Consider the following 13,441-nt stretch of genomic DNA (forward strand, 5'->3'; position numbering starts at 1 on the left):
AGTTTCGAACATCACACTACCGCTATTGAAATTATATTGCATTTGAAACAGTTGTTCATTAAAAAATATTTGAATACTAAAATATGAAAATTGTAAGTATTTCAAAATATGTTTTAATTTTGAAAATCCAGTGAAAAAGTTGTTAAAATTTAAAAATTCCGATCCCATAAAAGCCACCAGATGATCAGATTGTATTGAGTGACGTCACGGCGATCTCGCCATTATTGATTTCGACAAACTTTCATTTTATCGTCTGAATAATGCAGTGATTTATTGTAAATCTTTAGTATGTATTCACACAAAATTTTGTTTGCAGACAGGGAAACGATATCTTAAGTAAATAACATTAAAACTTAATAAAATCATTACTTATTCATTAGGAAATCTATTTACGAACGGCTAGAAAATCTTACCAGATGGCTAGACACTTCCAAAAGTATAGCCTTACTCATGATTTGGCTTATTGGCATGACATATTTTATGATCTGCCTGCTTTCTGACACCTATTATGCCTCTTTCTCGTAATTCCAAGCCTTTGGAAACTTTGCACTTGCAGCTATTTCCTGTTTCTAAATTTTATGTATGTTGTGGCAAATCATATGACAGTTAACAAAAATAAAAAGAAAATAGTATTACTTGCATTTAAGGTATTGGACCCGTAATAGAGTACCTCCTTTTTGAAGAGTATTCAATTCCTACCATAAACCTACTTTGACTGCAATTTTCATGGGGGCGTAGGTTCAAGCCCCACTGGGACCAAATTTTTTTTCTCCATATTTTCCTTTTTTCTAGTAAGTTTTGACTTCTTTCAAGACCTGTTATGCATGTATTGTACAAAAGTGAAAATTTTTCATTTTATAAGCGATTTCTTGCTGTTCAAAGTGAATTTACCTCTGAATCAGGAGGGGTAGAGTTAGACGTCTTTAAAAATATTGAGTTACATGCGGTAAAAGTTCTCTATTTTGCCTTCATTCTTTAGATTACATATTGTGGAAGAAATGCAGGTAGGTTTTACTTCTGCCCCAAGGTTATTTTTGAATGAAGTGAGCAAAATTCAAAACAGACCCACAGGATTCGACCTTAATTTTTTAATGTTGGAGTTAGAATTCTGTCTCATTAAATCTGTTTACTTGAGGCACCCTTGGAGAAAATGATATTTAAAGTTTTATTTTGTGTTTTATAATTGTTTAACAATAGTTTGATGTTTCTTTTATCAAAATTAATGCTGTAATGAATTCTCTGCAAATGTTTTAGATAGTGGCCATCACATTGAAATTTGTCTCTACTGGAGCTTGAGGAAATTCCATAAATTATACAAAATTTACAAAAAACGGCACGGTAAAAGTTGTTTAAAATTTGCAACACAGTGCGAAACATGGTCAACTTTAAGAATATACCAAGCAAATGCCATTTTTTTAAACATTACTATTAGGGGTCCAATACCTTAAATAGAAATATACACAACATAAAATTTTTCTTCATGGGGATTTTTGAAGTTTAGATGTTGGAGTATCAAACTATAGCAAAAACTCTTTTGAAACTTAAAACTGTTACTGACTAGCACTGAAATACCGGTTAAGGGGCTCCAACATCTAAACTTCAAAAATCCCCATGGAGAAAAGGTCTAACAATTGTTGTCAATGAATAATCCAGGCTTTTACATGATGACCCTCACCCTTTTAAACAGCCAGATGCTTTCTTGTTGAACCAAGACTTGTGATTATTTGTACTAGCTCTCAAAAACTAAGGCTTTTTTTGAAAAAGTTCTTTTTTAAAATTAAGAACAGATATATAATTGTGTTTGCAGACAAAAAAGTTTTCCAATAAGTGGTGTCTGTTTCCTATAAGAAGGTTAAATATTACCCCAGTGATTTTAGATAAGCAAATTTTGTGCCAAAGTTTTCTGTTTTGTATATTTCTATTTTAATGTGAGTAATACTATTTTATTTTTATTCTTGTTTAACTGTCATAATTATGATTTGCCACAATATGCATAAAATTTAGAAACAGGAAATAGCTGCAAGTGCAAATTTTCCAAAGGCTCGGATCAATAAGAAGGCTCAGAATTACGAGAAAGAGGCATACTGTTCGAAAGAGACAATTTAAGTGTCTGGCTAAATGCATGCCAGTTTTTAATACAGAAAACATTGCTTGATTTTGACAGAAATTTTTCAGGTTACAGGGTTCGAATTTAAGCTCACATACTTGCAAGATGCATGTACATTTTGCAAAATTTTGTGAGCTGTTCAACACTAGTAGAAATCACAATGGCTTTAATTTCTTTAACTTTCAGTTTCAATCTGCTGTAAATACGCATTTAATGATGATGTTTCACACAGTACGCACAGATTGATGACATTTTTACATAGTGTGTGGACAGTATGCACAGATTGATGACATTTTTACATAGTGTGAGGACAGTACGCACAGATTGATGACATTTTTACATAGTGTGTGGACAGTACGCACAGATTGATGACATTTTTACATAGTGTGTGGACAGTACGCACAGATTGATGACATTTTTACATAGTGTGTGGACAGTACGCACAGATTGATGACATTTTTACATAGTGTGTGGACAGTACGCACAGATTGATGACATTTTTACATAGTGTGTGGACAGTACGCACAGATTGATGACATTTTTACATAGTGTGTGGACAGTACGCACATTTTGATGACATTTTTACAAAGTGTGTGGACAGTACGCACAGATTGATGACATTTTTACATAGTGTGTGGACAGTTTGCACAGATTGATGACATTTTTACATAGTGTGTGGACAGTTTGCAGATTTTGATTATTATGCAACAAGGTAACTACCAGAATGCGCTTGCACAAAACGTGTTTTGTACTACACACACTTACTGGTAGTGTTATGGAGGACAGAGACTTGTTTCTGCCGTAAATGGTTGAACAAAATTGCGACTTACATGACTAAAGTTGATATTTTGCGAGTTGAAAATTTTTGTACATGCAAAAATTTGCAAGTGCAAAAAACTGTTAAATTCTAACCTTGGGTTAGGCTATGCTTCCAGTTACCGGTCAGTTAAAAGGCAGGCTGGGCGTCTGTTTACCGGACAGCAAGATACTGCCTGTTTGAAACTTAGTACTTTTTTGTCATTTTCACTTTCATTCATTGAACAAGCTTTGTAACTTTTTCAACACTTGGGTACACAACAATTTATAAGCAAATCAAAATCAGAATTCAATTATTGTTGGAAAGGTTTTTACAAGATATTTAACATAAGGTATGTTGACCAATGGCTTTTTATTACCAAAATAAATAAACATAATGACAAAATATTTTTGAAAAGGAATTTTATTTTCTATTCCAAACAGAACATTGACAGTAGAAGTGCATATATTTAATATAAGACAAAATTGAAAAATTCTGGGCTGGTCTAGATCTTCAGTTCAAGGCTTCATGTTATAGACAGAGAGAATGAAGTGCTGTACCACTGTCGGCAAGCAGTGAACAATGTATTTTAAACTTTCTAACGTTGTTTGACAGTAAATTTTACTTGATGGTGGTTTTAAAACATTTTTAAACTGAAGTCAGTTAAACTACAAATGTATATAGTACACATATATGATAGTGAACAAAAAAATAAAATTGGCCAATTAAAATGGTTTGTTATGCTCCCTGAAAAGGGAAGCATTTACGTTGCTGTTTGTCTATACATGTGTCCATCCATCCCGCAATTTTTGCTCGTAATACTTTTCAGCAACCACTTTCTGGAATTGAGCGAAACTTAATAGGAAACTTCCATCTGAAGAGGAGATGGGCATATTATGTTCATGTTCTAGTTTGATGATTTTTCACTCTGTTATTACCCTTTGATTATTAACATTAAAGTATGCTATAGCACCATTTCTTGTCCAAAGTATTTCTCAGCAACCACTTGCTAAAATTCAGTGAAACTTTATGGGAAGTTTGACTCCCAAGATGAGATGCAGATATTCTTTCCATGTTGTGGTCATACAATGTAAGATGCTTTCCTTGTATTCTCTTTTGGCTGCCATTTTGCAGACTATGCATATTAGGTTAACATCATGGCCTCTTTACTATGTTGCTAAATATATCTGTCAGTAATGACTTCATGCAGGGAAAGGGTTTAATTCATGTTTGTGTCTTCTGCCTTGAGTCCTGACATATTGCTCTATGATTCTGTAATCAAATTCATACTTTGAATTCTAATATTGTTTAAACTAATGCACTTGTGGTCTGTCAGACCGGTGTGACCCTAATAAATAAAAAAAAAATAGATCTCCAATAATTTGTCATTAATTTCATTGAAATCACATTATAATATTACATATAATTAAAAGTTAATACCTCTTTTCTTTAATATTTCAGAGAACTTTCTTATTTTGATGAGAGTAGAATGGAGTAAAATCTGTAAATAACAAAAAAAAACAAAGACAATGTCAGAAGAGATAGCAGACAAGATGCAAGATGAATCAGCAGCGTTGGAGGATACTGTAAAAGTCATTCCAGTAGTTGATCAACCGCCTGAAAAACCTTTACCAAGTGTAATAGACATTACAGATGCAGTTCTGACAGAGGTGTCACAAAATAAAGTGACAGGTGCATCAGAAAACACAATGTCAGTTGAAAATGTGATAACCAACAAAATAGAACATCAAGTAAAGATGTCTAACAGTGAAATATTCGATAGAAAAAATTTACCACAGAAAAGTTTATCAGATGTGAATCAGGCACCCAGTCAAATGTTAGCAAGGCTTGCTGTAGAGTTACAGAAACCGACAAGTTCTACGTTACAGGGAGCATCAAGTGTAGCTGAAGTAGCGCATAATGCTTTTCTCGCCAGTCAGCCTGGACCACATCCAATTTTACAGCAGATTCAAGACATGTCTCAGAAATATGGTAGGGTTTATTTGTCATTTTTATGCCCCCGGCATTTACTGATGCGGGAGACATATAGTGATTGTCCTGTCCGTTCGTCCGTCCGTACGACGTTAACCAAATGGGACCGTTTCGTCTAGAGCATCAATACCCCTAACTAGAATGACTTGATACTAATGCAGATGTAACCTGTGACCATTCCTCATCTTCAGACATCGTCTGACCTCAGTTTGACCTTTGACTTTGAACTTGACCTCGTTTAGGTTGCTTTGTATCAACAAGGATGCCACCGGGGGCATCAAGCATAAATTTATTGAACGCAGCTACTTGTTTGCTCTGTCATAATTTTTAGCTCGACTATTCGAAGATTAGTCTGAGCTATTCATCTCACCTTGGCATCGTTGTTGCACCTTGGTTAAAGTTTTGCATGCTAATACTTTTATCTGTCAGTTAAAGGCATATAGCTTTGTAACTCATTTTTTCATTTTCTAGGTCAATTACCAACCTCACCGTGTCAAGTCCCATAACTCTGAAATGTATGTTGACCAAATTATGCCCCATTTTGACATAGAAAATCCTGGTTAAAGTTTTGCATGCAAGTTATTGATTCCAAAATTAACGCTGATATTGAATTGAAACTTCTCATATGTCTTCAGGGTTATAAAACTAGGTGATAGCACCAAGTTCCATAACTCTTGACATGCATTTTGGCTAAAATATGCCCCCTTTTGGACTTTAAAAATTCAGGTTGAAGTTTTGCATGCAAGTACATATAGCAAAACTTATCTTTTTATAGGACAATAATCAACCTCACAGGATCAAGTCCCATAACTCTGCCATGTATTTACTATTTAGGCAAATTATGCTTCCTTTTGGACTTAAAAATCCTGGTTAAAAATTATGCATGCAAGTTACTATCTTATGAACTAATGCAAATATTGAATTGAATACGCAGTCTTTGGTAACACCTAAACTTAAAAAATAGGGTCATTCATACTCCAGGAAGAGTTTTTTTGTTTTTTTTTTTATCCAAAGGTGAAGAAGTTGTACAGTTAATTAAAAACAAGTTTGCTGGTAAAATGAAAAAAGTTTTTATTTTATGTTTTCTGCATAGCATGTGTATTATTGAGATGTGGTAGATTATATCTATCTAATATGGTTTTGTTTATAAATTTAAGTTTATAACACTTGAAACTACACTTAAAAAGAGAAGAATATTCTGGTAAGTTATAAATATCGGTACATTGTTAAAGGAAATTCTACATTTTAATATTATGTTAAGCTAAAAAAAGATACTGAGTTTTACATCAGAATCATATTGAACAATTGCCTTTTGTCTTATGAGATGTTTACTGTTAAATTAAGGTAATCAAGATGTTGTCTTAGTCAGTGACAAGGAGTTATCTGCCCCTGTTGCTCCAGTTGATGAAGAACTGGGTAGATTGGCTCAAGATGGTGTCAACGAAACCATCAGGTAAAAGATTTATAATCATATTAAAAATTTGTTTTAATTTTCATGAAAAATGCTTAATAGCATAAGTATGTTTTTAGCTCACCTGTCACAAAGTGACAAGGTGAGCTTTTGTGATCGCGCGGTGTCCGTCGTCCGTCGTCCGTCCGTGCGTCCGTCCGTAAACTTTTGCTTGTGACCACTCTAGAGGTCACATTTTTCATGGGATCTTTATGAAAGTTGGTCAGAATGTTCATCTTGATGATATCTAGGTCAAGTTCGTAACTGGGTCACGTGCCATCAAAAACTAGGTCAGTAGGTCTAAAAATAGAAAAACCTTGTGACCTCTCTAGAGGCCATATATTACACAAGATCTTCATGAAAATTGGTCAGAATGTTCATCTTGATGATATCTAGGTCAAGTTCGAAACTGGGTCACGTGCGATCAAAAACTAGGTCAGTAGGTCTAAAAATAGAAAAACCTTGTGACCTCTCTAGAGGCCATATATTTCACAAGATCTTCATGAAAATTGGTCAGAACGTTCACCTTGATGATATCTCGGTCAACTTCAAAACTGGGTCACGTGCCTTCAAAAACTAGGTCAGTAGGTCAAATGATAGAAAAACCTTGTGACCTCTCTAAAGGCCATATTTTTCATGGGATCTGTATGAAAGTTGGTCTGAATGTTCGACTTGATGATATCTAGGTCATTTTCGAAACTGGGTCACGTGCGGTCAAAAACTAGGTCAGTAGGTCTAAAAAATGAAGAACCTTGTGACCTCTCTAGAGGCCATATGTTTCATGAGATCTTCATGAAAATTGGTCAGAATGTTCACCTTGATGATATCTAGGTAAAGTTCGAAAATAGGTCACGTGCCTTCAAAAACTAGGTCAATAGGTCAAATAATAGAAAAACCTTGTGACCTCTCTAGAGGCCATATTTTTCATGGGATCTGTATGAAAGTTGGTCTGAATGTTCATCTTGATGATATCTAGGTCAAGTTTGAAAGTGGGTCACGTGCCCTCAAAAAGTAGGTCAGTAGGTCTAAAAATAGAAAAACCTTGTGACCTCTCTAATGGCCATATTTTTCATGGGATCTGTATGAAAATTGGTCTGAATGTTCATCTTGATGATATCTAGGTCAGGTTCGAAACAGGGTCATGTGCGGTCAAAAACTAGGTCAATAGATCTAAAAATAGAAAAACCTTGTGACCTCTCTAGAGGCCATACTTATGAATGGATCTCCATAAAAGTTGGTCAGAATGTTCACCTTGATGATATCTAGATCAAGTTTGAAACTGGGTCACGTGCCATAAAAAACTAGGTCAGTAGGTCAAATAATAAAAAAACCTTGTGACCTCTCTAGAGGCCATATTTTTCAATGGATCTTCATGAAAATTGATCTGAATGTTCACCTTGATGAAATCTAGGTCATTTTCGAAACTGGGTCACGTGCGGTCAAAAACTAGGCCAGTAGTTATAAAAATAGAAAAACCTTGTGACCTCTCTAGAGGCCATATTTTTCATGAGATCTTCATAAAAATTAGTGAGAATGTTCACCTTGATGATATCTAGATAAAGTTCAAAACAGGGTCACGTACCTTCGAAAACTAGGTCAATAGGTCAAATAATAGAAAAACCTTGTGACCTCTCTAGAGACCATATTTTTCAATGGATCTTCATGAAAATTGGTCAGAATTTTTATCTTGATAATATCTAGGTCAAGTTTAAAACTGGATCACATGAGCTCAAAAACTAGGTCACTATGTCAAATAATAGAAAAAAACGACGTCATACTCAAAACTGGGTCATGTGGGAAGAGGTGAGCGATTCAGGACCATCATGGTCCTCTTGTTTATTGTAGGCATAATCATAAGGCATACCCACATTATATACAGTACATGTTGATGAAGCTGCCTTTTTAGAAGTATGCTTAAATATTTGATTTAGAAGAAATTCATTTCTGTTTATCTTTCTACCAATAAAATGCATCTCTGATATGAAAAATAACAGTAATGTGAACGTTTTTTATTTGACTCATTAATTACCAGGTACATATACACATACAGTTTTTAACAAAGACTGTTGATGGGGGCCTTCTTGGCAGAGTGAGCAAAGTTTCCCGACTAAGAGTTTTTGCTACTAGTCCCTAGATTTGAGTCTCAGAGGGATGAAAAATCCTTTTCGCTGGCTTATGTAAGGCTAGTGTTTCTGTCAAGGTGTCTGCCAGCTTCTGGAATAATACCCATAGTTGCATTAAATGTCTAAGGACCTTCATGGACTGGAAATTCTCATGTCACTTAAAACCAGTCAACAAAATGAAAAACAAAAACAAAAAGTCAGGTCAGTCTAGCTCTTAGTATCGTTAACAGAATTTTAGAATTCTAAAAGCTCCTGCTACATTTTATTTTACAGTGCAGAAGTGTTTTCTGGATATCGACATAGAGAAATACTGCAAGGGTGCAAACCCCACCCGGGAGACATTGTGGAGGCAGGACCTTTAGCTGTAAGTCACCATTGTTTTATAAAAAAAAAACTGCAGTTTCCTGTAGTACGCTATTCACTGACCAAACAGTCTTTTTAGCAGAGGAAAAAGCAGTTTTGACTATTGGGGCTGGGGATGGGGTTTCAGTATAGGATAGAAGAAACATATTCTAGGTCGAGACCATTGCTGAATTTGAAGTGGTGTCCTCATTGCAGAGAGGTTGCCTGCCTTAGCAATCACCTGTATTGAGCAGTCACGTGTATTTAGCAGCCAGTCAGCTGTCTTCCTAATTTGAATAAATTTACTATATTCAGCTTGTCTTAAGAAGTCACCTGTCTTAACCTTTACCCTGCTAAATTTCTAAAATGGACAAGTCCATCATTCAACTTGGGCAGTACCATTTACTATTTGAAGTGATGCTCACTAAAAATTTACTGACTGGATAGCGAATCATTTGCTGACAGCAGGCTAAAGGTTGATATACAGCCAGTTTGTGTCACTTTCTTGGCTGGCTGCTTCATTGTACTCCACTTTTGTTAGGGAGTTTGTGTAGTTTGTTATGATAAAAGAACAGTGTTTTTTTACACTGATTTGGGAATGGGGGTGGGACCTTTGCAATTGAGAAAAATGTGTTGTAAAACATCTAAACTGGGAATTGTTAAAAAAAAGTGATAGTTGAGCTATTGTGACTGGTCATTGTCCAGCGTGCTTTGGCGTGCATCATCCGTCGTGCGTCAACATAAATTTTGCCTTGTGAACACTCTAGAAGACACATTTGTGACTCAATCTTTTTGAAACTTGGTCAGAATGTTTGTCTTGATGATTTCTAGGTTAAGTTTGAAACTGGGTCATGAGGGGTCAAAAACTAGGTCACTAGGCAAAATCAAAGGAAAAGCTTGTTAACAGTCTAGAGACCACAATTTATGTTTGAAATTCATGAGAATTAGTCAGAATGTTTGTTTTGATAATCTTTGGGGCAAGTTCAAATCTGGGTTATGTGGGGTATAAAACTAGGTCATCTAGCCAAATCAAAGGAAAAGCTTGTGAACACTCTAGAGGTCACAGTTGGGACCCAATCATTTAGCATGTTTGTCTTGGTGATCTCTAGGTCAGGTTTGAATCTTGGTCATGTGGGGTCAAAAACTATGTCACATGGTCACATCAAAGGAAAAGTGCGTGAACATTCTAAAGGCAACAGTTGTGACTCAATCTTTATGAAACTTAATCAGAATGTTTGTCTTGATGATTTCTAGATCAAGTTTGAAACTGGGTTATGTAGGGTCACCTGGTCAAATCAAAGGAAAATGTCGTGAACACTCTAGAGGTCGGAGTTGTGACCCAATCTTTATGAAACTTGGTCAGAATGTTTGTTTTGATGATCTTTTGGTCAGATTTGAAACTGGGTCATGTGGGATCAAAAACAAGGTCAGTAGGCCAGATGAACTCTGGTGAGCAATATAGGACCATCATGTTCCCTTTGTTTTCCTGTAGTATTCTTGCTGTTTAGAATATTGAAGACTTCTCTTATTTGAAAATATTTCAGATTAACAGCTGATTTCTGCTTTAGATAATCTTACAAAAATGCTGTAAGAAGTATCAAAATTTTATACAAAAGTAGTTAATACTAAAATGCTTTATCATTATGCATTAAAATTTTGTTTTGAGACCTGCCCGCTAAGCTCAGTAGGTAGAGTGTTGGTCTACAGATGGCGGGTTTGTGCGTTCGATCCTCGGGAGGGGCGTATGTTCTCTGTGACTATTTGATAAACGACATTGTGTCTGAAATTATTAGTCCTTCACCTCTGATTCATGTGGGGAAGTTGGCAGTTACTTGCGGAGAACAGGTTTGTACTGGTACAGACAGAATCCAGAAACACTGGTTAGGTTAACTGCCTGCTGTTACATGACTGAAATACTGTTGAAAAACGGCGTTCACCTCCACCCCCCCCCCCCTATATATATATATATAAAGGGTGATTTATTCTAGGATAGAATTCCTAGGTTGACGTACCATCGTATAACCTAAGCTTTCATGTTTAAAAGAAAATAAAAACACTTCCGATTATAAACACAAGTTTATTTTTCGTTTAGGGTATATGTGGATTGAAAGAAGGTCATAGTGGCTTACAACTTCAAACGTTAAATGGCGATTGAAGTTGAAAATCCTCACAAAGGGTGCGACCCGGGCATGCCTTAGATAATTTGAACCTCGTTGCGCCAAAGCCAGGTAGAACCAGGCACCACCTTTGGTACCATATAAAAACCAGGTACTTCCATGTACCATTAACAAACCAGGTACCCATTTTGTACCATATACGAACCAGGTACTTCCATGTACCATATGGTACTACCATGTACCATATACGAGCCCGGTACCCATTTTGTACCATACACGGACCAGGTACTTCCATGTACCATATACGAACCCGGTACCCATTTTGTACCATATACGAACCAGTTACTTCCATGTACCTTATACAAACCAGGTACCCCTTTGGTACCATACAGTAACCAGGTACACCATGTACCATATACGAACCAGATACCATTGGCGCAACATAAACCTAATAACAACAAATGTAACCTATGTAAATGGTTGAGCAACTATAAGAACGCCTAGCCCTTTTCGCTCTCTGGCCAATTCTTATATGCTCGAAAAAATGAACCAGAAAAAATTGAATTTTGAACCCACGAGTGTCACCAACCCCGGTAAATGGGGGCGGCTGGTCAGGGACCCATGAGTATGCAAAAAGATTTAGTAATTGACAGTTAACAACTCAGTATGGCATGCCCTAGTCGCACCCAGACGTAAGAATTTTCCGCCAGTATGACAGAAGAAAGATTAGAAGAGAGAAAATAAATAAAAGAGATGAAAGTAAAAGAAAATATTTAGAGTTTAAAGTTATAAGTTCTGGTACCGGCTTAAGATAACAAGCTAAGCAATTTTAAAATGACAAACAGGAATATATGTATCTCCTTGACGCACTCACTTCACATCATTTATAACTGTCACCATGTACATCTGATTTGCAAATGGTATAAGTAATCATAATCATAAACAAGGCAAAATGTCTTAGAGTCAAGTGTTTCAAATAAGCACCTTTAAACCTAAGTAAAAGTTAACAAACAGGAATATATGTATCTCCTTAACGCAGGCACTTCACATCATTTCTAAATGTCACCATGTACATCTGATTACAAATGGTATAAGTAATCAAAATCATAAATTAGGCAAAGATGTCTTAAAGTGTCAAGTTCTTTAAATACGCACATTTAAACAAGTAAAAGTTAACGCTGGTGAATGTTAACGGTCAATATAGATATTTTGAACCAGTACAGAATACATTTCCATCACAGTGTCACTGGTTTCATCGTATCCTGTGATCCTTCCGCATAAGGCTGAATGATATAATCATTGGCTTCTGAGCGATACTATGATGTTGAACTTCAAAAGTAGCATATTGTGTCAATTCTGTCTGGTTATAACGTTTCTTGACTCATGTGCTTTAACATCTGATGCCATAAAAAGTAAAGCATTCTGAAAGAGTGAGAAAAACTCGGCAGCAAAAAAGTAACAAGAATGTTGCAAAAATAGGCAAGGCAAGTATTGCATATAACGTGTAACTGCCTTAATACTTTACCATTATAATTATTGATTGAAAATCTATAGTATCATAAAACAAACGAAATAGTATTTAAATTTTGCTAAAAAAGGGGTGCGGTGGGCGGGTTGTTCTTAAAACGGCCTCGTGCTGAATGGCAAATCGGAAGCACGGCAAACACGTGACTTTACTTATAAATTATCGTCTGCTACGAAATCTCGCGATACATACCATAGCAACGACTTAGCGTTATGACAACCGATGCAAAATTACAAACAAACAATTAAATTGGAATTTAGCCAGAATAAACAAGATTAATTGGAAGGATTAATCTATATTATATCCGGTAACAATGTCTTGTTGTAGAGCCATATATTTGGGTCGTCCTGTGAACAAGCCATTTCATCTTGCCTGATTTTACCAGGGTGCATTGCCTGATAAAATGTCCTGGGGGGTGGGGAGGGTTTCCTGTACTCATCTGTGATATTCTCCTGTACAGTTTAATAGCCAGAAAGTGTTTTATGTGATAAATTGTGTTGGTTTGACATAAAATATTACAGAAACAATGTTTCTTTGTGTTTTTTTTTTCAGGCAATTACGCCACCTGATACCTACTACCCGCTGGACCAGTCGTTACCAAGGGAGGTAATTGTAGAGGGCAAACTGAGCAGTCTCCAACTTGAGGGAGTTATACAGGCTGTAAGTCATGATGTAATTTAAAGACTGAATTGATGAGAAAAGAATTAGGGATGATTTTTGGTTAAATCATGGAAATAATCAAAACATAAATTTAATAAAGCTGGTAGTGTTGTGTTTTTGAAATGAAAAAATGTCCAAATGTGTGAAATTGTTTTGAGTTAGGTTACTAAATTTTATTTTGAAGTATTCCAATTACAAAAAAAAGGTATATGATGACATAGTACACCGTCATATTTGCATGATCAGTTCATTGTTCATTAAGTTGATTGTGTCTGTATTTCCTTTTAATGAGATTTGTGGTTTTATCTGTGAATCTTTGGCCCTCACTC

The 13,441-nt window shown here is 35.7% G+C and overlaps 1 protein-coding gene across 1 annotated transcript in view; it reads left to right on the plus strand.

The window, feature by feature from the left end:
• LOC123553943 (protein strawberry notch homolog 1-like) overlaps positions 1–13,441 on the plus strand; it is an 83,423-nt gene that overhangs the window by 1,865 nt on the left and 68,117 nt on the right. Inside the window, exons 2-5 of the mRNA XM_053548647.1 lie at positions 4,365–4,895; positions 6,240–6,348; positions 8,742–8,832; positions 13,005–13,112. Coding sequence (XP_053404622.1) covers positions 4,433–4,895; positions 6,240–6,348; positions 8,742–8,832; positions 13,005–13,112 — 771 coding nt within the window. The 5' untranslated portion in view covers positions 4,365–4,432. The remainder of the gene's footprint in view (positions 1–4,364; positions 4,896–6,239; positions 6,349–8,741; positions 8,833–13,004; positions 13,113–13,441) is intronic.

The sequence above is a fragment of the Mercenaria mercenaria genome, chromosome 7, assembly GCF_021730395.1.
Source record: "Mercenaria mercenaria strain notata chromosome 7, MADL_Memer_1, whole genome shotgun sequence".
NCBI lineage: Eukaryota > Metazoa > Mollusca > Bivalvia > Venerida > Veneridae > Mercenaria > Mercenaria mercenaria.